This window comes from Cydia splendana, chromosome 6 (genome assembly GCF_910591565.1).
Source record: "Cydia splendana chromosome 6, ilCydSple1.2, whole genome shotgun sequence".
NCBI classification, from domain to species: Eukaryota; Metazoa; Arthropoda; class Insecta; order Lepidoptera; family Tortricidae; genus Cydia; species Cydia splendana.
Window position 1 is genome coordinate 12898987 of NC_085965.1, and position 22443 is coordinate 12921429.

General features: G+C 36.4%; 1 protein-coding gene across 1 annotated transcript in view; it reads right to left on the minus strand.

Moving 5' to 3' along the window:
- The window catches only part of LOC134791671 (protein I'm not dead yet-like), a 72516-nt gene that overhangs the window by 41826 nt on the left and 8247 nt on the right, over positions 1-22443 (minus strand). Inside the window, exons 2-8 of the mRNA XM_063762757.1 lie at positions 18794-18941; positions 17484-17636; positions 10299-10414; positions 9130-9244; positions 7600-7705; positions 5044-5104; positions 1018-1143 (exon numbers count right to left, since the gene is read on the minus strand). Of these exons, the coding sequence (XP_063618827.1) occupies positions 1018-1143; positions 5044-5104; positions 7600-7705; positions 9130-9244; positions 10299-10414; positions 17484-17636; positions 18794-18941 (825 nt within the window). The remainder of the gene's footprint in view (positions 1-1017; positions 1144-5043; positions 5105-7599; positions 7706-9129; positions 9245-10298; positions 10415-17483; positions 17637-18793; positions 18942-22443) is intronic.

Consider the following 22443-nt stretch of genomic DNA (forward strand, 5'->3'; position numbering starts at 1 on the left):
AGACGGTGTTGACACACGTGGGGAAGAATGTCGTGAATAGCTAGGAGTCTTGTTATGTTTCAGTTTAATCTTTTAGTATTTTAAGTTTTAATCATTTTACTTGTGTGCGTTTTATCATGTTTTTACTTTTATGTTCGTATATTATGTTAATGAATTGCGTGGAATGTATGTATCTAGTTATAAGTCTAGGATCCATGTTCTTTTCATACGTGTTAATTATTAATGAGATTGGCAAAAATATACATAACTGACTCTGCATGATACACCCACTAGTTGAAAAAGGTACCTAATGGCCTTGTATTTTCCTATATAAACCGGAGCCGTTTGTAGCTTATTCAGTTCGCCTACATAGGCACGATGCACACGCCAGCCTAAGCTGCCGGTCGCCTTCTCTGCGTCCCCGATGCCTGGCCCCGCTCAAACGGTATCACCAGGCTAAGGGTCGCGGGGTTGGATAACGGCCGGTGGCGAAAAACCTGGCCCGCAATAGACACACAGCCGTCCACAAAACGACGTGCGATTGACCGCCCCACAAGGTGGGGCGCGACTGGATACAGCCTCCGCAGCCGAAAGGCGGAAGAGGCCGCTCACACCCCTTCAATAGGGTGTCGAAGGAAACCCACACACAGCTTATTCAGAGATATCAGAGACATCAAGAGAGCTTCACTCACACCAGCCTGAACACTCTCCAGTAAATAAATCAAATATATGTGTTTTTATTTCACACAACACATATACCGGTAAATGGAGGTATAGCGGACTTCGAGGCAGCAGCGACCGGCGCGTTCAGATTGCCAGTTTCTACGCTTCACCCAACGAACCCCTCATCACTTCAAAGCTACAGTCTACACTCCACACTTGTAATATGTCACCTGTCGCTTGACAATTGTCGCTCGACAATTGTAGCCGTGGTGAAATTGGGGCCTTGGCCCCGCCTTGTCGGCGGGTTTTACTGTGCTTGCTCCACTGAAAGACTTATACAGTGCACGGCAAAAAGGAAAAACAACTTATTTTTACCTGAAAAGCCCCATGTAATACACCGCAAGGTATAAGTACATATACAAATTTAACACAATCATGTATGGTATAGCAAATGCAGAATACAGGGGAAAAGATATATATTCCGGCGCCTTAGGATATGCACTGAAAAAGATAATTATTATCATTTAATTATAAAGGAATTATAAAGGATTTGACTTGGCTAGTTTTTACCAACAAACCAAATTTTTGAAAAGTAGCCTATACGTAAAAACTAGCCAAGACAAATCCCTTATAATTTCAGGATTTTCTACAAAACACAGAACTTGGCACCCATATAGATCTCAATTCTTTTGTCAGCGAGTCAACAACGACACATATTCTTAATATTGAACTTGGCTCTCATTTCACATTTATGTTTTTGTTGGGATATCATTACTTTTTGTACAGAAATTACTATAGTAGGTATTCATCATAAAAGCAGTTTGCCTAAGCTGAAAAGGAGACCCTCGCTAACGCGCGGTCAATTGTTAAAAAGTTTCAGTTTTCAGATTTTTTTCTTTTTTATACGCCTAATAGTCTACCTTCATGCCAAATATCAAGTTTCTAAGTGATCTAGAAGTGGGTTAGGTTTTTGGTCTATAAGTATTACCTAATTAATTTTTTTACATCTAAATATCAATAATTTCCCGGTTTCAGATTTTTCCCTCTTACAAACCTAATAGTCTACCTTGATGCCAAATATCAAGTTTCTAAGTCATCTAGAAGTGGGTTAGGTTTTTGGTCTATAAGTATTAATTATTTTTTTTCCATCAAAATAGCAATAATTTCCAGTTTTCAGATTTTTCCCTCCATATACACCTAATAGTCTACCTTGATGCCAAATATCAAGTTTCTAAGTCATCTAGAAGTGGTTTAGGTTTTTGGTCTATAAGTATTAATTATTTTTTTTCCATCGAAATATCAATAATTCTAAGTGATCTAGAAGTGGGTTAGGTTTTTGGTCTATAAGTATTACCTAATAAAGTTTTTTACATCTAAATATCAATAATTTCCCGGTTTCAGATTTTTCCCTCTATACAAACCTAATAGTCTACCTTGATGCCAAATATCAAGTTTCTAAGTCATCTAGAAGTGGGTTAGGTTTTTGGTCTATAAGTATTAATTTTTTTTTTCCATCGAAATATCAATAATTTCCAGTTTTCAGATTTTTCCCTCTATATACACCTAATAATCTACCTTGATGCCAAATATCAAGCTTCTGAGTGATCTAGAAGAGGGGTTAGGTTTTTGGTCTATAAGTATTAATTATTTTTTTTCCATCGAAATATCTATAATTTTCTTGTTTTCCGATTTTTCCCTCTATATACACCTAATAGTCTACCTTGATGCCAAATATCAAGTTTCTAAGTCATCTAGAAGTGGGTTAGGTTTTTGGTCTCTACGTATTAATTATTTTTTTTCCATCAAAATAGCAATAATTTCCATTTTTCAGATTTTTTCCTCTATATACACCTAATAATCTACCTTGATGCCAAATATCAAGCTTCTGAGTGATCTAGAAGAGGGGTTAGGTTTTTGGTCTATAAGTATTAATTATTTTTTTCCATCGAAATATCAATAATTTCCAGTTTTCAGATTTTTTCCTCTATATACACCTAATAGTCTACCTTGATGCCAAATATCAAGTTTCTAAGTCATCTAGAAGTGGGTTAGGTTTTTGGTCTATAAGTATTAATTATTTTTTTTCCATCGAAATATCAATAATTCTAAGTGATCTAGAAGTGGGTTAGGTTTTTGGTCTATAAGTATTACCTAATTAATTTTTTTACATCTAAATATCAATAATTTCCCGGTTTCAGATTTTTCCCTCTATACAAACCTAATAGTCTACCTTGATGCCAAATATCAAGTTTCTAAGTCATCTAGAAGTGGTTTAGGTTTTTGGTCTATAAGTATTAATTATTATTTTTCCATCGAAATATCAATAATTATAAGTGATCTAGAAGTGGGTTAGGTTTTTGGTCTATAAGTATTACCTAATAAAGTTTTTTACATGTAAATATCAATAATTTCCCGGTTTCAGATTTTTCCCTCTATACAAACCTAATAGTCTACCTTGATGCCAAATATCAAGTTTCTAAGTCATCTAGAAGTGGGTTAGGTTTTTGGTCTATAAGTATTAATTTTTTTTTTTTCCATCGAAATATCAATAATTTCCAGTTTTCAGATTTTTCCCTCTATATACACCTAGTAGTCTACTTTGATGCCAAATATCAAGTTTCTAAGTGATCTTGAAGAGGGTTAGGTTTTTGGTCTATACGTATTAATTATTTTTTTTCCATCAAAATAGCAATAATTTCCAGTTTTCAGATTTTTCCCTCTATATACACCTAATAATCTACCTTGATGCCAAATATCAAGCTTCTGAGTGATCTAGAAGAGGGGTTAGGTTTTTGGTCTATAAGTATTAATTATTTTTTTCCATCGAAATATCAATAATTTCCAGTTTTCAGATTTTTTCCTCTATATACACCTAATAGTCTACCTTGATGCCAAATATCAAGTTTCTAAGTCATCTAGAAGTGGGTTAGGTTTTTGGTCTATAAGTATTAATTATTTTTTTTCCATCAAAATAGCAATAATTTCCAGTTTTCAGATTTTTCCCTCTATATACACCTAATAGTCTACCTTGATGCCAAATATCAAGCTTCTGAGTGATCTAGAAGAGGGGTTAGGTTTTTGGTCTATAAGTATTAATTATTTTTTTCCATCGAAATATCAATAATTTCCAGTTTTCAGATTTTTTCCTCTATACACACCTAATAGTCTACCTTGATGCCAAATATCAAGTTTCTAAGTCATCTAGAAGTGGGTTAGATTTTTGGTCTATAAGTATTAATTATTTTTTTTCCATCAAAATAGCAATAATTTCCAGTTTTCAGATTTTTCCCTCTATATACACCTAATAGTCTACCTTGATGCCAAATATCAAGCTTCTGAGTGATCTAGAAGAGGGGTTAGGTTTTTGGTCTATAAGTATTAATTATTTTTTTCCATCGAAATATCAATAATTTCCAGTTTTCAGATTTTTTCCTCTATAGACACCTAATAGTCTACCTTGATGCCAAATATCAAGTTTCTAAGTCATCTAGAAGTGGGTTAGGTTTTTGGTCTATAAGTATTAATTATTTTTTTTCCATCGAAATATCAATAATTTCCAGTTTTCAGATTTTTCCCTCTATATACACCAAATAGTCTACCGTGATGCCAAATATCAAGTTTCTAAGTCATCTAGAAGTGGGTTAGGTTTTTGGTCTATAAGTATTAATTATTTTTTTTCCATCAAAATAGCAATAATTTCCAGTTTTCAGATTTTTCCCTCTATATACACCTAATAGTCTACCTTGATGCCAAATATCAAGCTTCTGAGTGATCTAGAAGAGGGGTTAGGTTTTTGGTCTATAAGTATTAATTATTATTTTTTCCATCTAAATTTCAATAATTTCCAGTTTTCAGATTTTTCCCTCTATATACACCTAATAGTCTACCTTGATGCCAAATTTCAAGTTTCTATGTCATCTGGAAGTGGGTTAGGTTTGTCAGTCAGTCACAAAAATGCCGGTTTTTAAACGTTAATTTATCAGTAACTGTTTGAGCTACGTTTATGAAATTTTGTATTTTGGACAAGCTAAGGGGCTTGAATACATGTGCCAATTTCATTAGTGTAGGTTAAGTAGGTTTCAAGTTGTGAAAGGGTCAAAAGTAGCTCGAAATGGTTCGTGTAATATTACACACGGTTGCTGCGTCGCCAGTTCCTTTTTCTTTGAACTTGGCTGGACACGCTACCGCGTGTCTAGACACGGTTGCTGCGTCGCCAGTTCCTTTTTCTTTGAACTTGGCTGGACACGCTACCGCGTGTCTAGATACAAGCATTAGTAAGAATGATATTGTTAACACACGAATAAAATATTAGGCAAAAATTATCAAATTGCTAAAATAGCATCTATCTATCAGCTATATTTATATTTAATGTTAGTAACGGCGTTGATGACAATAACTCACCTAGCGAAGAGCCCTTTAAATACTAAATTAGTTGCAGTGCCAACTAGGGTTCCAATGCCACCTAAAACAATAATTATAAATTGAAGGTTTATCAAACTAACGAATTAAGTTTTATAATATGATCACACGAATAATTTTAATGCTTGTACTGGCAAACCGTGCAATTATTCGCTTCATGCATGATTGTTGCGCCGCCCTGGTGAGTGTGGGCCATATTGCAGTTGACAAGGGTCAAATATTATGAGGATTTTGTTCCACGAATGATAGGTACCCATATATTGTATATAGATGTTGGTAGCCATATTCGGGCGTAGGTACGAGCGCCGAGCTAACTAGGAGTCGAAGTGGTCGCTATGGTCGAAATCGGCTGGAAGGATCATTCATGCATTCATTCATTCATTCATTCATTCATTCATTCATTCATCCATTCATGCATTCATTCATTCATTCATTCATTCATTCATTCATTCATTCATTCATTCATTCATTCATTCATTCATTCATTCATTCATTCATTCATTCATTCATTCATTCATTCATTCATTCATTCATTCATTCATTCATTCATTCATTCATTCATTCATTCATTCATTCATTCATTCATTCATTCATTCATTCATTCATTCATTCATTCATTCATTCATTCATTCATTCATTCATTCATTCATTCATTCATTCATTCATTCATTCATTCATTCATTCATTCATTCATTCATTCATTCATTCATTCATTCATTCATTCATTCATTCATTCATTCATTCATTCATTCATTCATTCATTCATTCATTCATTCATTCATTCATTCATTCATTCATTCATTCATTCATTCATTCATTCATTCATTCATTCATTCATTCATTCATTCATTCATTCATTCATTCATTCATTCATTCATTCATTCATTCATTCATTCATTCATTCATTCATTCATTCATTCATTCATTCATTCATTCATTCATTCATTCATTCATTCATTCATTCATTCATTCATTCATTCATTCATTCATTCATTCATTCATTCATTCATTCATTCATTCATTCATTCATTCATTCATTCATTCATTCATTCATTCATTCATTCATTCATTCATTCATTCATTCATTCATTCATTCATTCATTCATTCATTCATTCATTCATTCATTCATTCATTCATTCATTCATTCATTCATTCATTCATTCATTCATTCATTCATTCATTCATTCATTCATTCATTCATTCATTCATTCATTCATTCATTCATTCATTCATTCATTCATTCATTCATTCATTCATTCATTCATTCATTCATTCATTCATTCATTCATTCATTCATTCATTCATTCATTCATTCATTCATTCATTCATTCATTCATTCATTCATTCATTCATTCATTCATTCATTCATTCATTCATTCATTCATTCATTCATTCATTCATTCATTCATTCATATTTACACTACGTCGTGCGTTGTCATTCCATTTCGCAAATGGTCCCTATTTGCGAATTGGGATGACAACGCGCGTGCGCGTTGGAGGATCTGCCATCTTGTGGCCTGAATCGGAAGCATATGTGCACCTATGTACATTGTCAAAGCAAGTGCTACCATCTACCGTTCTCGTAGGTACGTTTCCTTGCGCATAGTAGGTTCTGCCATACTGCCATCTGCCTTGTGGGTTACATCGGAAGCATAAACGTCACATTTACGCCTGGCGCCCTGCTGCTCCTTATAGTTCATGCACGCCCCCTATAGCCAGGGTTGGGCAAAATACTGGCTTCCACGTATTTCAAATACAAATTACAAAATACATTTTTAAAAGTACTTATTTGAAATACCAAATACAAATTACTTTGGTGACTAGTATTTGAAATACAAAATACAAATTACAGTGTTTAAAATAATGTATTTCAAATACAAAATACAAAATATTCTTTTCATTTTTTTGTTTAATCATTTAGTTTTTTTAACGAATATCCTTTCCTAAAAACTTATTGGGTCATTGCGCTTGTTTTCGTCCAGCTCTAGTTTTCGTCCACTTGACGAAATTTGAATATAAATCTACATTGCTGCACAAATTTGGACTGATTTCAATCCTTAGCTAAACAATATATCTGTCCACATATAAAAATTATATTTCGCAAATAGTAAATTAAAACTGAAATATATTATTTGCTAATCTGTCAAGTGGTCGAAAACTAGAGCATGGACGGAAACTACTGCAATGACCCTATCCCCTGGCTGTTGACGAAAAGTTCCGCGCACAATAGCTCGCTCGCGCATTGTACCTATTTGCCCTCGTACAAGTTGTACATTATATTAAAAAAAAACGTTCCATTTTAGGATCATAGAATTTAATAAAATGTATTTCGTAGAAATGTATTTTGATGCTTGAAGTATTTGAAATACAAAATACTAAATACATGTGAGTTCAGTATTTGAAATACCAAATACAAAATACTTTTCCAGGTAGTATTTGAAATACAAATACAAAATACTAAAATGTATTTCAAATACGTATTTCAAATACATGTAATTGAAATACTGCCCAACCCTGCCTATAGCCATAATACTAACCAATTGTTGCTGCAAATGTGATACAACAAAAGTAACAGCTTGTTAGGGGCGTTGCCGTTAATTCTCCCGTTTTGTCATCTACATTGTATATTTTATAGAGTCCTTGCTGAAAAAAGATACATAAGCTCATCTAGTTATCAGTTACTACATAAGAGGAATTTTAAATAGGTTCCTAACTGCATGCGACAATATAGTCGCTTAAACCTTCTTATGTGTTATATAAGTTACTTTTTGATTTGACATTGTAAGGGGTTAGTGAATTTATTTGTTTATTTGTTTATTTGTTGCATACAATTAACACTTACAGTTCAACCTTACGTGCTAATTGGAATTACATTACTTAATAGCTAGCAACATGCATTATTCGAATAAATACGTGAGAATATATTATAAGTAACTACATTCGATTTAAATCTATAACACATTACTGACATTACATTAGGAGTATGACGTTATTACATAAAAGAGATCAAGGGAGTAAAATAATTGATTAAATGTCATTGAAGGATAATTAAACCGTGGGATTGCAATAATTAATTTCAATGTCATGTATATAAATAAATCAAGGAATTGCAATAATTAATTAAATGTCATGGATATAAATAAATCGAGGAATTACAATTATAGTACAAAGTCATAAAAATACAAATTCGGGTAAAGTCAAGCAGCACAATATGGGCAATTTATTAAAATTAAAATTAAAATTAAAATTAAGTCAGTCGTACATAAGCAATGTCAAATATTTCCAGCGAATACTTATTATAGCATATTAGGTAATGGAGCTAGTGGTAACGATTGATTCGATGTACCGATTTGATGCGCCTAGAAATTTAGACTCCGTCGTGAAAAAAATATCTAGGTCGTTATCGCTGTCCAAGATGTTGTTAAGCAACGTTAAAGCCTGGTGAAGAGGGGACGTAGCAAGCAGGCGCGTCCGACCTGGAGGTACAGCAAAGAGACCACGGCTACGGGGCCGTAGCTGTTTCGCGGAGAGACGGGGAACCCGCAGGCTTATTTGTAGTAATAATGGTGGGTTTGTTACTTGTCCCCGAATTAATTGAAAAAAATATTTTATTAAGTACATATTTCTGCGTGACTCTAAGGATATATAATCTACCATACCTAAAACGAATAGGGTGGGATAAAGAAGGGGATAAAAGCCATATAACTTCTTATAGAGGAACCTTATGAATGATTTTTGGACTTTCTCTATTAGAACCGTGTACTGTTTTTCATGGGGACTCCAAATATTTTATCAGAGTTTAAAGTTAATCGACTCATTTTTTGTTTTCGAACCACAGAATAAATAATTGTCCGAACTAAGGCAGTATTCGTTTGTGGTGTACCTACTTACCCATTTTTCTTTGAAATTTTCTGACCATTAGGGTTTCTGACTATACGTATACTTATGTCCACAAGAACAACTATTCCTCTTCACGACTTTACGAATAAAATTGAGGACTCAAGTGAATAAAATATGTATTATGATATTTATGATTTTAGTAAAACATATCCAAATGAACAACTTACACTTTCGTAAACTCTTAACAAAGCAAACACAATGGGCACCATCATTGTAGCAGCGGCGGTGTTCGTGATCCACATCGATATGAACATAGTCACGAAAGAAACAGCAAACAGCATCCTGCAAAGATATTAATTATCACGTGTTTGATCTGTGTTTTTTGACATCAAAGGTTTTGAATTGAATTGTCATTCCGACACCAAATCAGTACTTAGGCACACAACGGCACGGCATGTCACCTAATTATAATATGTTACACCTAGCAGAATCCGTCATGAGTTGGAAGTTGAAATAACGATCTGTTGACCTGTAAGTAACAACCTTAATACCTATAAATAAACATGAAAATTGAGAAAACAAACCACGTAGGTATTCCTTAAATCTGATACGGAAAAGAATGACCTATACGACCATTTATTTGACAGGCAAGTGACAATTAGCTTACCCGACTCCCCTGATGCTATGTAGGACGCGCGTCGATCCGGAGACGCGGTCAGTTTAAAAAGTACTTTGTTGAAAAGGCTAGAAAGTGACTAATAGATGGACGATAAGCCCTCAAAGATACAATTCCAATCTAATGCATTTTCGGCTAAAAGGCATTTTTTTTTGGATTGATACGTATCTTCGTAATCCGTGTCTGAGAGGAAATTAATTAACTTTACATTTTATAATCGTCTTATTCTAGTTTTTACCTGCTTTAACACAAAATTAAAAAAGATCAACCTTAAATTTTGGACAAAAGGATTCGACTGTAGGACGCTAAAGGTATTTGACGTATTTGAGTTTCTTTTTTCGAACTGTCAAAACGATTTGCCTCTATATATTTTATATAAAACTAGCAAATGACGTCACGGTCAAGTTTTCTACTCTTTATAGCTTTACATGATTTATAAAATAGAAATTGTCTAAAAATGCTGTCTGCGTTCTATTAAAACTGCGTCGACCGTCCAGTGGCGCCCTCATTAGGGAATTGTGTTTTCTAATAAACCATTTAATTTATGCATAAATCAGTATATTACTTGGTGTCCTACTACCGATTCCTCAACTTTTGGTGTTAGACACATAGTTTTATTTTGCTTATATTTCGCTTTATCAACTAAACGGCAAATGGTGGCCACATTTATCCGAATCGAGTAAATCCGTTTTAGTACCATATATTTCATCCATGTCTTACTTATAGTGCGAGTATCCGATGATCTTGATGGAGTACAGAGCCAAGCGCTTGTGTAGACCGGATTGCTCCACCGCTGCCGCGAGCATAATGCTCCCCAAGAACATTACCACAGTACCCTGAAATATCAATAGGGTTTTAATTTTTAACTACCAGAAACGTCTGCGAACGATGCTATTAAGCTTAGAATGAATTTAAAAGTGGAAGAATTACTGTCTTGGGTGAGACTTGAACTCACGACCCCTGGATCAATAGGGTTGTTGACACATGTTGAATTGTATAACTAAATCTAGTTAAAAAGATAGAAAATGAGCAATTTCTCACAATAAATTGGAAACTTAAAAAATACCTCAGTTTAAAAAACAATTATTTTTTTCAAATTCCAAACAGGAAAAAATAATGGTACCACTCGATTCATTACATTTTATAAAAAAAAATATTGTACAATTTACATAAACGCAATTTTTCACCGACAAAATCGCAATTTTCTTGTTTTCCATTCATCGAAACGGCCGGCCTCTAACGTTACATCGTGACATCACGATGTATTGCCATTTTGTTAGAAGCGTTTCGTGAGTAAAGTGCGGGTGCCTTTTGTATTGCTTTAAGACAATGGGTCCCATATAGACATTTGATCCTCAAAACAAACCTGATCGATTGACACCATTCATAAAAAAATGTCAAATCGTCGGTGCGAATAAAAAAATCGCTATGTGTTATTTAACGTTTTTTTGATTTTGGCATATTTGAATTCCTTTTTAAATTTCCCGTCAACCCACATAAATATTTTTGTTATATCTTTATTAGTTTTAAAATAAAAATTCCGCTATGTGAACACAGAACAACATTTGTACAAAAACATAACAGAACAGAAACAAAAAAATAGCTATGTGATTTTTTAGCACATAACGATATTAAATGTCTTGTTTTCCGTCGAGGGTGATGGCAATAATGTTGCACATGGCGATTTATTGTAGAATGGATTACCCGACAGACCCTAAAATTCGCTATGTATCATATATCGTAATATGTTACTTTGGCAACAAATCGCTATGTGTTACAAACTTAACACATGACGATTTTTTCCAACCAAATTTAAATCGCTATGTAGCAAAATTTGGTTAAAATAATCATATTGTAAAAAATTACAAAAAAATCTGTTTATATTCTTCATGAGTATTATGTAAAAATCAATGATCTATCAGAAAAAAAATACAGGTGCAACAAATATATTACAAACAGGAAAATAAACAGTTTTTTTTGTCTCCTGAAAATTAGCTTGAAAATACATGGCGATTTTTTTATTCGCACCGACGAAATACCTTATTGAGTTAAATTACGGCGCACATAGGGGTATGTGCCCCTTAAAGCTGGCCATTAGTCGACTGTAACGAAATGTGGAATTCCTATAAACGGGTAGCTAGATTCATTAGTCATTAGTCGAGGAACCCATAGATTATAGAATCATATTTATTTTTCGCTGGATGCTGACGGTATTTGTCGGATGTCAAATTAGCGATTTGGTAAACACACGTGCGAGTGCGGATTACGGGTGATAAAAATTATAACTTTTAAACGTTATTTAGATGGCTACAAAAGTAGTTTTCTTGAAATGTCTGCTCATCAAAATAATTCACCAGGTATTTTAAATCTAATTTGGATATTATTTTTTAATTGACAAGTCTATTTTAACTGACACGTAACATTTAAGTAACTTTATACTTCCACATTGAATTTTCTGGTTTTACTTCAAGTCAAAATGACAAAAGTTATGTTGCGGGACCTGTCCCGACCGTAATTTTTTACTGGTTTGATAGTGCATTTAGTCATCTTGCATTTAATTATCAAGTTGGGGTGCTATAAACTGCTACTTTTGTATTTATGCTTATTTTTAACAATAAGCGATTTTACCAAACAAACTTTATATTGCGTTCGTAGAATTAAATTTAATGATTTATTATCACAGGTCCGTCTGGCGTGAGAGTTGTGACGAGAGAATACATTTTTCGCATGACCAAGGAATGTAAAGACACAGAATTTTCAAAAAGACTAGACATAGTGATGACTAATTTTACTGATTCTGACACATTCCCACAAGATCGAAAACATGAATTTCTCACCAAATTTTCACGCGTAAAGTCGGAGTTTAAGACTAGGTGGCAAACTTCTAAAAGAAGGGAATCGTTGTTTTTAAAGAAAAATAAGGAATGGCTAAACGGGACACTCGAAATCCCACTAACTCGCAACATCGCTGTCGCAGGCCGTCCACAAAGATTTTGAAAATTCGTCGGACCGTAGTAAGCGTCGCAAAACGGAGCACTTGCGTCAAAACTATGAGCCCTCGGAGCTTTTGTATGCCACTCAGATGAGATTACGGGAATCGGGAAATTGCGGCGGTGCAAAAGTCGTTAAAGACATAATGACGTCGCCAAGTAGAGGAGAAAAATATGATAAGGCTATTAAACAAGTGATATCTATCTCAAAACCTCAATTAAGTCCTACACAGGCACTCTCAATGTTTGTGGAAGCATCATTGACCAGGAAACAGTATGAAATCATTCGGACAAGTGGTAAGAAACTGTATCCTTGTTACAGTATTTTACAAAAAGCAAAAAAAGAATGCTACCCAGACCAAGAAGCGTACACAGTGTCAGCTACATTTGCTGAAGTGAATTTACAAAATTTGTTAAACCACACAGTAGAACGATTGTTATCATATTTGGACGAAGTCTTGGATACACTTTCGGAACAAGAGCTCGCAGCCCTTGACCTGGTAGTAAAATGGGGATGTGACGGCTCACAACAAGCCCAGTTTAAACAAAAATTTGAAAATAGCCACGACTCTGACGCCAATATATTTCAATCTTCCATGGTGCCTCTTCAACTCATTTGCAGAGTAAATAACAAAGTGATTTGACAAAATGCGACCCCATCTTCACCACGCTTTTGCAGGCCCATGAGGATAAGATTCATACACGAAACTTCGGACGTGACAAATCAGGAGATATCTTATTTTAATAATAAGATTGAAAAATTAGAACCTACAAGCGTAGTAAGAGGTGAAAAGAAAATCTGTATCAAACACATAATGTTACTATAACTATGGTCGACGGAAAAGTGTGTAACGCGACTACAGAAACTAAATCAACGAGGAAGTGCTATATTTGCAAAATGACATCTAAAGATTTTAATACATTGATAAAAGTTAATGAATCTGAAACAGTGAATTTGCAGTTTGGTTTATCAACGCTACACGCACGAATCAGGTTTTTTGAATCATTGCTCCATCTTTCGTACATGTTACCAATAAAAAAATATCAACAAACATTGACACAAAACGAGAAAGAAATTATGAAGACCAGAAAACTTAATATACAAAAGCAATTCAGAGAACAACTGGGACTTATAGTCGATATGCCAAAACAGGGTTTCGGTACTAGCAATCACCAGCAGACGTTTTTTTTCGAATGCCGAGATCTCTTCAAGTATCACAGAAATCGACCTCGACTTAATAAAGAGATTCGCTACTGTTCTTGAAGTCATATCGAGTGGGCAAAGAATAGACCTTAATAAGTTTGAGTCATATTGCGACGCCACGGCAAAACTCTATGTCAGATTGTATCCCTGGAAGCCAATGACCCCAACCGTTCACAAAATTATGATGCATGGGTCTATTGTTAAGGAGCATGCCCTTCTCCCCATAGGAAATTTATCAGAAAAAGCCGCGGAGGCGAGGAACAAGCACTTCCAAGAATACAGGAAAAGCTTTTCAAGAAAATTTTCGAGAGAGCAATGCAATTTGGACGTTTTGAATCGGCTGCTACTTACTTCAGATCCACATCTGAGTAGCATCAGGCCTAAGCCACCGAAAACCTTACAGCTCTGCTGCTAGAGAAATGATGCTTGGCCCAGACATAGATATTAATGCCAAATCTGATGATGCTGATGATCTAACATCAGATGTTGAAGATGACAGTGGACTCTTGGATGAAGAAGGATGGGACGCATCTTCTGAATAATGTGAGCAATCGATTCTATTAAAAGTTGATATGTAAATTCTATTCAAAATTAATTTTATGATCCTAATCGAGCGACCAAGATGTAAAACCAGTCCAAAATTAATTCGTTTAGTATATTAGGCATATTTAAGTATAAAAAACGTTAAAATTAGGGATGTACCGACTAGTCGCCGACTAGTCGGGAAAGCCGACTATCCGGCCACATTTGTAGTCGGCGACTAGTCGGCAAAAATGGCCGATTAGTCGGCACTTTATTAGTGAAAGAAAAATAGAAAATATAGAAATCAACAGTCAATATTTACCATACGTTTTATGTTTATTTTACTAAAATACCTATTCAGGGTTGCATACGAAAACTTTTGTTCATATAATTGACCGTTTGATCGTTATCGTATGTTGGAGGGCTGGTTTTTTCCTCTACAGGTCGATCTCAACTGATTCTCGTGTAATTTCATGTGCAAGTTCTATAGTTATTTTTTTATTATCATTATTTTAATGGTGGAGCCACGAGGAACTATCAATTTTATTGTTAAATTTAGAGACTTAGACAGGGCACGTTGCTCGTAATAAGGCTGACCACAGGGGATAGGTTCTTAACTGGCGACTACGTACGGGAAATAGATCCTTAGAAATACCTCCTACAAGCTGTACTGACGGTCTGGTCAGGATCGCAAAATAAAAGAACTAAAGACAGAAATTGAACGAGGATTCTTGTGATAGGTCTTTAAACCTGTAGAGAACACCTTTTAGCCAAGCTAATATGATGAATAGCGCAACCAAAGGAGCAAAAATATTGTTTTTCACCTAAACTTATACGAAACTAATGATCTGGCCGACTAGCCGACTAGTCGGCCGACTAATCGGCCATTCGAGCGCCGATTAGTCGGCTAGTCGGCTAGTCGGCCAAATCAATAGTCGGTACATCACTAGTTAAAATGTTAAAAAATAATTTTGGCCAGCTTTTTGAGCCAAATACCCCTGTGCGGCGGTAGGTACCTTTGTGCCATATTTGCGTATACACCTACACTTCTGCTTCTTTTTTCTATAATAAATTTAGATGGAGCAATGAATCCAGTGAAAAGGAATTATTGATAACCTAAAAATGCTTTGTAAGGCATTTTCCTATCCTCAACAAGAAAAAAAAGATTTAAGTGAACTGGTATACTTAGGTGTAATGTATGAAAGAAAATGAGCAAGTTCTCCCTCAATGTCCAGGCAAAGAGAATAGAGTGCATAGAGATGGATTGTCAAAGTAAATTATGTAGCCACTGTAAATTTACTGCCATCTTTCGACAGAAGATAAAACTGTTAGAACGCCATTTGACTTTCGGCGCGATTCGGGAAATGAATTAGAGATTAACTAGATACGATATAGTATAGATCTTCACTATTTCATGTCTAGTGAATCTCTAATTCATTTCCCGAATCGCGGCGTCAGATGCCATAAGGTACCTTTTGCAGTGGAACGTCACATATCTTTACTATGTTATATCTAGTGAGTCTCTAATTCATTTCCCGAATCGAGCCGTTTGATCCTTACCTATACTTTCACTGATATGTGCTAACTTATTTAATATTAATATCAACGCTATCTACTCGACTATATAGGCCAAAGTTATGGTGCAATCTTTCCGAGCGATGGCACCATAACCTTTAGCCAATAGTCGAGTAGATGGCGTTAATATTAATATTTAACAAGTTAACACATATCAGTGAAAGAATAATGATCAAAGTCAAATGGCGTTTTAACAGTTTTAATGGTCTGTCGAAAGATGGCAGAAATATCGAGTTTTGTCCATTTATCGGATTTTTACTTATGCTCTGACTATAGTTCGTTTTTTTAACATTAGAAAAAGACTACGCGATCTTGACGTGACATTTAATTGAAAAACGCTTTTTAAAAATCAGTCCCTATTACCTATGAAAGCAAAAGAATGTTAATAATCGATATCGATTCGTATATGATTCATAATTGTTACATATTTGCCGTGTCTTATTTATCAAAAGTGTTTTTCAATAAAAAGACACGCCAAGATTGTTTACCTTTTTTCTAATACTAAATAATAATAAAATATTTTTTAAGAAAAAAAAACTGACTTCTATGGGGCCCGGTGAAAGATTATTGTAGATGGTGCGCTATGTAGAAAAGGAGGTAAAACCACCCACTTTTCTAGTAGCATTTCGTTTCTGTAAGGCTCGCAGTTCTAACCTAACCTAAACCACTTTTGTTCGGTTCTGTGAGGATCGCAGTTCAAACCCAACCTAACGCACTTAACGGCGCATGCGGTGCGGTGTACGGGGGTTTGAGCGGGAGGGGTTTGGCATCATCATACTTTATACCTACATTTTATGGAGGTAATCATAGTGGTTTATTTAGTTTAGGTATCATAGTGGTTTTCTAGGTCAAGACCCGGCTCCGGGTCTGAGTCCGAGTCCGGGTCCGGGTCCGGATCCGAGTCCGGGTCCGAGTCCAGGTCCGAGTCCGAGTCCAGGTCCGGGTCCGGGTCCGAACCGGATCCGGGTACGAGTCCGGATCTGGATCCGAGTCCGGGTCCCAGTCCAAGTCAACATCGAAATTCAAAATCACCAAACATGTACCAAGCGTCATTGAAGAGTTCTGTTCTGATCATCATCAGCAGTTCCACTTCATCAAATGCGACAGTTTTTAATGTTAATGCTTTATTTTATGATGAAAATACAGAAAATTCTATACGTATGCCTTTAAGATTTGAGGAGTTCCCTCGTTTCCTCATGGATCCCATCATCAGAACTGGGTCTTGACAAAAACGGGACCAATCTGTATGCGTATACATACAATCAAAAAAAGAATTTTCAAAATCGGTCCAGTAATGACGGAGATATGGAGTAACAAACATAAAAAATAAAATAAAAAATAAAAAAACATACAACCGAATTGATAACCTCCTTGTTTGAGATTTGGAAGTCGGTTAAAAACGAACTATACCAACCGTTAAGAATATGGAATCCAGCAATATAAAAACTAGTTTGATGTATTCAAAAGTTACTTAAACACACAATACAGTACGTAGCGGCCCCCTTTTTAAAATATATTTCGTTAAATTTAAATAATTACGATTATTAAGCATTGGCGCTACTGTGCACGTTGATGGGCTCTTATTAAATCTAAATTTGATAGAACTAAACCTACGTTAATATAAGCCAAGCAAGTTGTTCGCGTAGACATGATGTCGGTGAGCGGGAAAATTATGACGGGAAGGAAGGACGTGACGGGCAACGGGATGCATTCGAATACCCAGTACGCAGCCATCACGCACAGAGTGTAGGCACACCATTGCCACTTCTGGAAATAGATAAAAAAACATATTACTGCAATGTTCTGCCGCCAGATTGCAGCACTAGTGCACATAGCAAACCATAGAGTAACTTATACATACTAGGCCTTAAACAGTTTTTGACAATTTTTTCACTATGACGTTGATGCATCAAGGTGGTTAGTTTACAGGTGGCCTACCGCGGAACGCGTAAATCGAAATTTCGTTTTCTGCTTCTCTATCGATCGAATAGTGATAGAGAGGCAGATTAGAAACCGAACTTTTGATTTTCGTATTTCGCGGTAGGCCCTGTGATTGTGCTAGTGACGCCCTCTACGCAGAGTTTTGCGTAATAATCCCTATTGGTACTGAATTTGTACTACCTTAAAAAAAAACCTCGAAAAGTTGGGAGTAATAGAGTAAGTGAGTAAAAGGCAAATTAAGTTGGGGCTACTGTAGAGCATCTCTACCGCAAGCCCTACTAAATCCAACATAGGCTCCAACTTTTTCAGGAAATATGACGCTGGAATATTTTATTACTGATTTTCTTCCTAAATAAGTAAATTTAGTCTAGTTTAATACATTGTAGTTGCCAGGAAACTTGTAAATAAAGCCTCCCAGCGTTGGGCAGACCTAGATGTATACGGGTAAACGCCGAATACAAATAAATCTTCATTAAATTTTTCGAAATTTACCCAAAAGGCTTGGGTAATACTAGTTATACCAGGGTAAACGTGAGTTTAATTAACCTTCTAACATTACCCGTAACATATAATAGTGAATACAAAACTTCAAACACTTTCCTGCTGCCTTAACCGTACCTACATCATTAGTCATTACCTATATTGCATAAATGGCTGGCTTTTGGGTTGTTTTAATACAGCTCCATTCGGTTACATCATCAATCACTATCATCAGACTTGTGTAAAACAATTTAGCTTGATTGAACACGAGGAATATGTTTCTATGCTATACGTACTTATTTAATAAGATGGATATAGGTGGAAAAAAGAAATGAATAATAACAAATTAATAATTTGAAATTATAAACTTACAGGCCTATTCGAGTTTTAGTTATTCTTCAACCAAAAACGTCACTTTAGACACTGACAGATCAGTATGATATTGGAAACAGAATGAATAAAACTCGAATTGGCCTGTTAATCGGTTTCGTCGTTGGGCTTACCTCCGGTGGAAAAGGCGTAAGAATCGGCAGAAGAATTAATGGCACTATAAAAGCCACTATGCCACCGAAGTGGGTGCAAAAGAACAGCTTGCATTTCTTAGTAATTGGAACTGGGGAGTTTGGATCTATATCTGGCTTCCGAGATAACCTACAAGCAAGCAGCTGTTAATCGATAGGCAAAAAAAAATAAACGATCGTGGTCGAGTTTCAAATAAAAATGGACGGTGTTATGTTATAACGGCAATACTATCCCAAAACAATGATCTCGATTGGGGTACTTAGCATTGACGTATACACTCGGGAGCAACAAAATCGACTCAAGTCGCATTTTTTTAGCTTTTGTCGTGTTTTTCGAAAACGGTCAATATTTTAGTAAAAGTGAGATTGCAATATTATTGTTTATTTATTAAGCTATCAAAAACATCAATAGCCCATGAAATCGGGTAGGTAATTTTCAGGTAATTGTTATTTTTGTAGAAAATGAGATTTTACCTGCTTTGATTACGCACGAGTTGAGCCCTTTTGAGAGCCATAAAAACCGATTTAACCGCTTATCCCTTCGAGTGGCATTGTCCTCCTCGAGGTCTCTACGGTAAGTGGCGGTGGCCGCGAGACGGACAGACATAACAAGCCGGTTGAGTGGCGCAGCCATTTTGGAAAAATATACGTCAAGTGGCGGGGCCTCAACGGGTGATCATCGCGAATTTGGCACGTGTTCGAAATATGACCGTTTCCCAAAAAAAATCTATGAATGATATATACAAACTATATATCACTGAATTCAGCATAAAATGGGCTATTTAATTGTATACCAATGAATTCTATTCTATTTATGTGAATTATACTAGACTTGTTCTAATCTCATATTACCAATTTTTTTCTACGTTCATGTAAAAATACGTATAATTACGAAATAAAACAATTGATTGTAGAAAAAGCAGTCTAAAGACTGTCTGTTTGTCATAAATGACAAAATAATACATTTAACACGATTCCCACAGTTTATTTCACTTTTTATCAGTGCGTATACTGCGTATTCCGTTTGAATGTTCGCGGCTCGACGACGGTCGGTGCGTAATGGGCGAGGTGGGGCAGGAACTTCACGTCATTCCTAACAAACTTTGTTTTACGCGGGAATTCGACTGTTAGGGAATACCATCCTTTTTTATTGACGAATGCATCTTGCAAGAGTGAGCAAGCAAGGCATAGTTTTAACGGTTTTATTTTAGGCGCGAAATGCAGCGTCGCACAGAGGCCGCGAGACGGTCTCTGCCAATTACGGGCTTGTTATGACCGAACCTTCTCGCGGCCTTTGCCACGCCGAGGTATATTTAAAAAAATGGCCGCGCCATTTCTCCTACTGTTCAACCGGAGGTGCTGCCACCCGAAGGGTTATTTCTTATCAGTCGCTTATCAAAAGTTGACCTGTGCATATCTCACGCAATTATTCACTGGAATCACCTGGAAAAAAGGGACACCACGGAAACTGAAGCCAGCCAAGTCATCGTCTTGCTGAATCAAGGCCTTAAGCAGTGTGAAGTTGCTGAACAGCTGAATTTAGGTAAGTCTGCTGTCTCCAGAGTCTACCAAAAGTTCACATGGACTGGAAGGCTTGCTCAGAAACCTGGATCTGGCCGTCCCAGGTGCACATCGAAGAGAGAGGACAACTTCATTGTTGCGGCCAGTCTGCGTGATCGACACCGTACGGGCGTTGACATCCAGCAGCAACTGATGCAGGACCGAGAGCAACCAGTGAGCTCTTGGACAGTTCGGCGAAGACTTAAGGAAGCCAACCTTACCCCAAAAAGGCCTGCCACAGGGCCCAAACTGACCGGGAAGCACTCGGTTCTCCTCTCCATTGATATCCCCGCCCAAATCATAACGGAATCTCCACCGTAGGCGACTGTGCAAACCATTCTCCAGGTCTTCGGTACACCCTTCCTCTTCTGTTACTGCCGTGGCAACACACCCTGCACTCATCACTGAAGAGTACGCGGCTCCATTGCCCGTACGTTCAATTTTCATAAGTCGAAACGAAATCCACGTCCCGGCGCCTCCCTGTCAGTTTCGGCGCTGTAGCAGGCCTTTTTGGGGTAAGGTTGGCTTCCTTAAGTCTTCATTGAACTGTCCAAGAGCTCAATGGTTCCTCTCGCTCCTGAATCAGCTGCTGCTGGATGTCAACGCCGGTACGGTGTCGATCAAGCAGACTGGCCGCAACAATGAAGTGGTCCTCTCTCTTCGATGTGCACCTGGGACGGCCAGATCCAGGTTTCTGAGCAAGCCTTCCAGTCCATGTGAACTTTTGGTAGACTCTGGAGACAGCAGACTTACCTAAATTCAGCTGTTCAGCAACTTCACACTGCTTAAGGCCTTGATTCAGCAAGACGATGACTTGGCTGGCTTCAGTTTCCGTGGTGTCCCTTTTTTCCAGGTGATTCCAGTGAATAATTGCGTGAGATATGCACAGGTCAACTTCTGATAAGCGACTGATAAGAAATAACCGGTTAAATCGGTTTTTATGGCTCTCGAAGGGGCTCAACTCGTGCGTAATCAAAGCAGGTAAAATCTCAATTACCTCACGTACAAAAATAACAATTACCTGAAAATTACCGAACCGATTTTATGGGTTATTAATGTTTTTGATAGCTTAATAAATAAACAATAATATTGCAATCTCACTTTTACTAAAATATTGACCGTTTTCGAAAAACACGACAAAAACTAAAAAATGCGACTTGACTCGATTTTTTTGGTCCCGAGTGTATATCTCAGGACAGGCCTTACGCGCAATAAGAATGGGATCAGTACAGCGGTGTGACACTGCTACAACGCGTTTGGTTGATGAGTTCGCGTCACGCACGCGATTGGTTGATGAGTTCGCATCACGCGCGTGATTGGTTGCAACTAGTTGCGTTAGGCTGCACGATTGGCTCGAATTCGTGTGTGACCGCAAGGCCAGTCCTTAGATATTTATTTATTTATTTATTTTATTTATTTGGGGCATCAACAGCAATACAAAAAGTACATAATAAATAGCACAGTGAGCAAAAAACAAAGCCAATAACAGATGTCCACAGTAATACAGTTAATATGCAATAATTAAGTGGAAACTATACAAAAATGTTAAGAAAAAAGAAGGGAGGAAAAATACATTTCACAAAGTAGGTGCATGGGCTTGCGTAACGTGTGTGTGTGTTTACGTGCATGTGTTTGTGTTCATGTGTGTGTGTATTTGTCTGTGATAGAGTGTGGGTGTGAGATGACTACGATGAATGTATGTATTATAATTTACTTATCTATCTAGTTATATTTTGTCAATTGTTGCTAATTTTGGATTTCAGTAGCAGTGACCGAACACGATTCTTTAAAGTTGTTTTTGTGCAGTCGAACAAGTCGATACTACTAAATTGTTTATTATATAGTTTTAGAATACGATTGATGGGCGAATTTTGAGCATAGTTGGTATGAACTCTGGGTAGACTAAACAGACAGCGCTCAGAATTCCTAGTTCTAATTGATGGCACTGAGAATTTGATCTCCGACAGCAAAGGAGAACTGTCAATTCGCCCCGAGAGTATGTCGTACAATACAGTAATCTCTAGTAAAACCCTTCTATCCTGGAGACTAAGTAAGCGGTGACGAATACACCT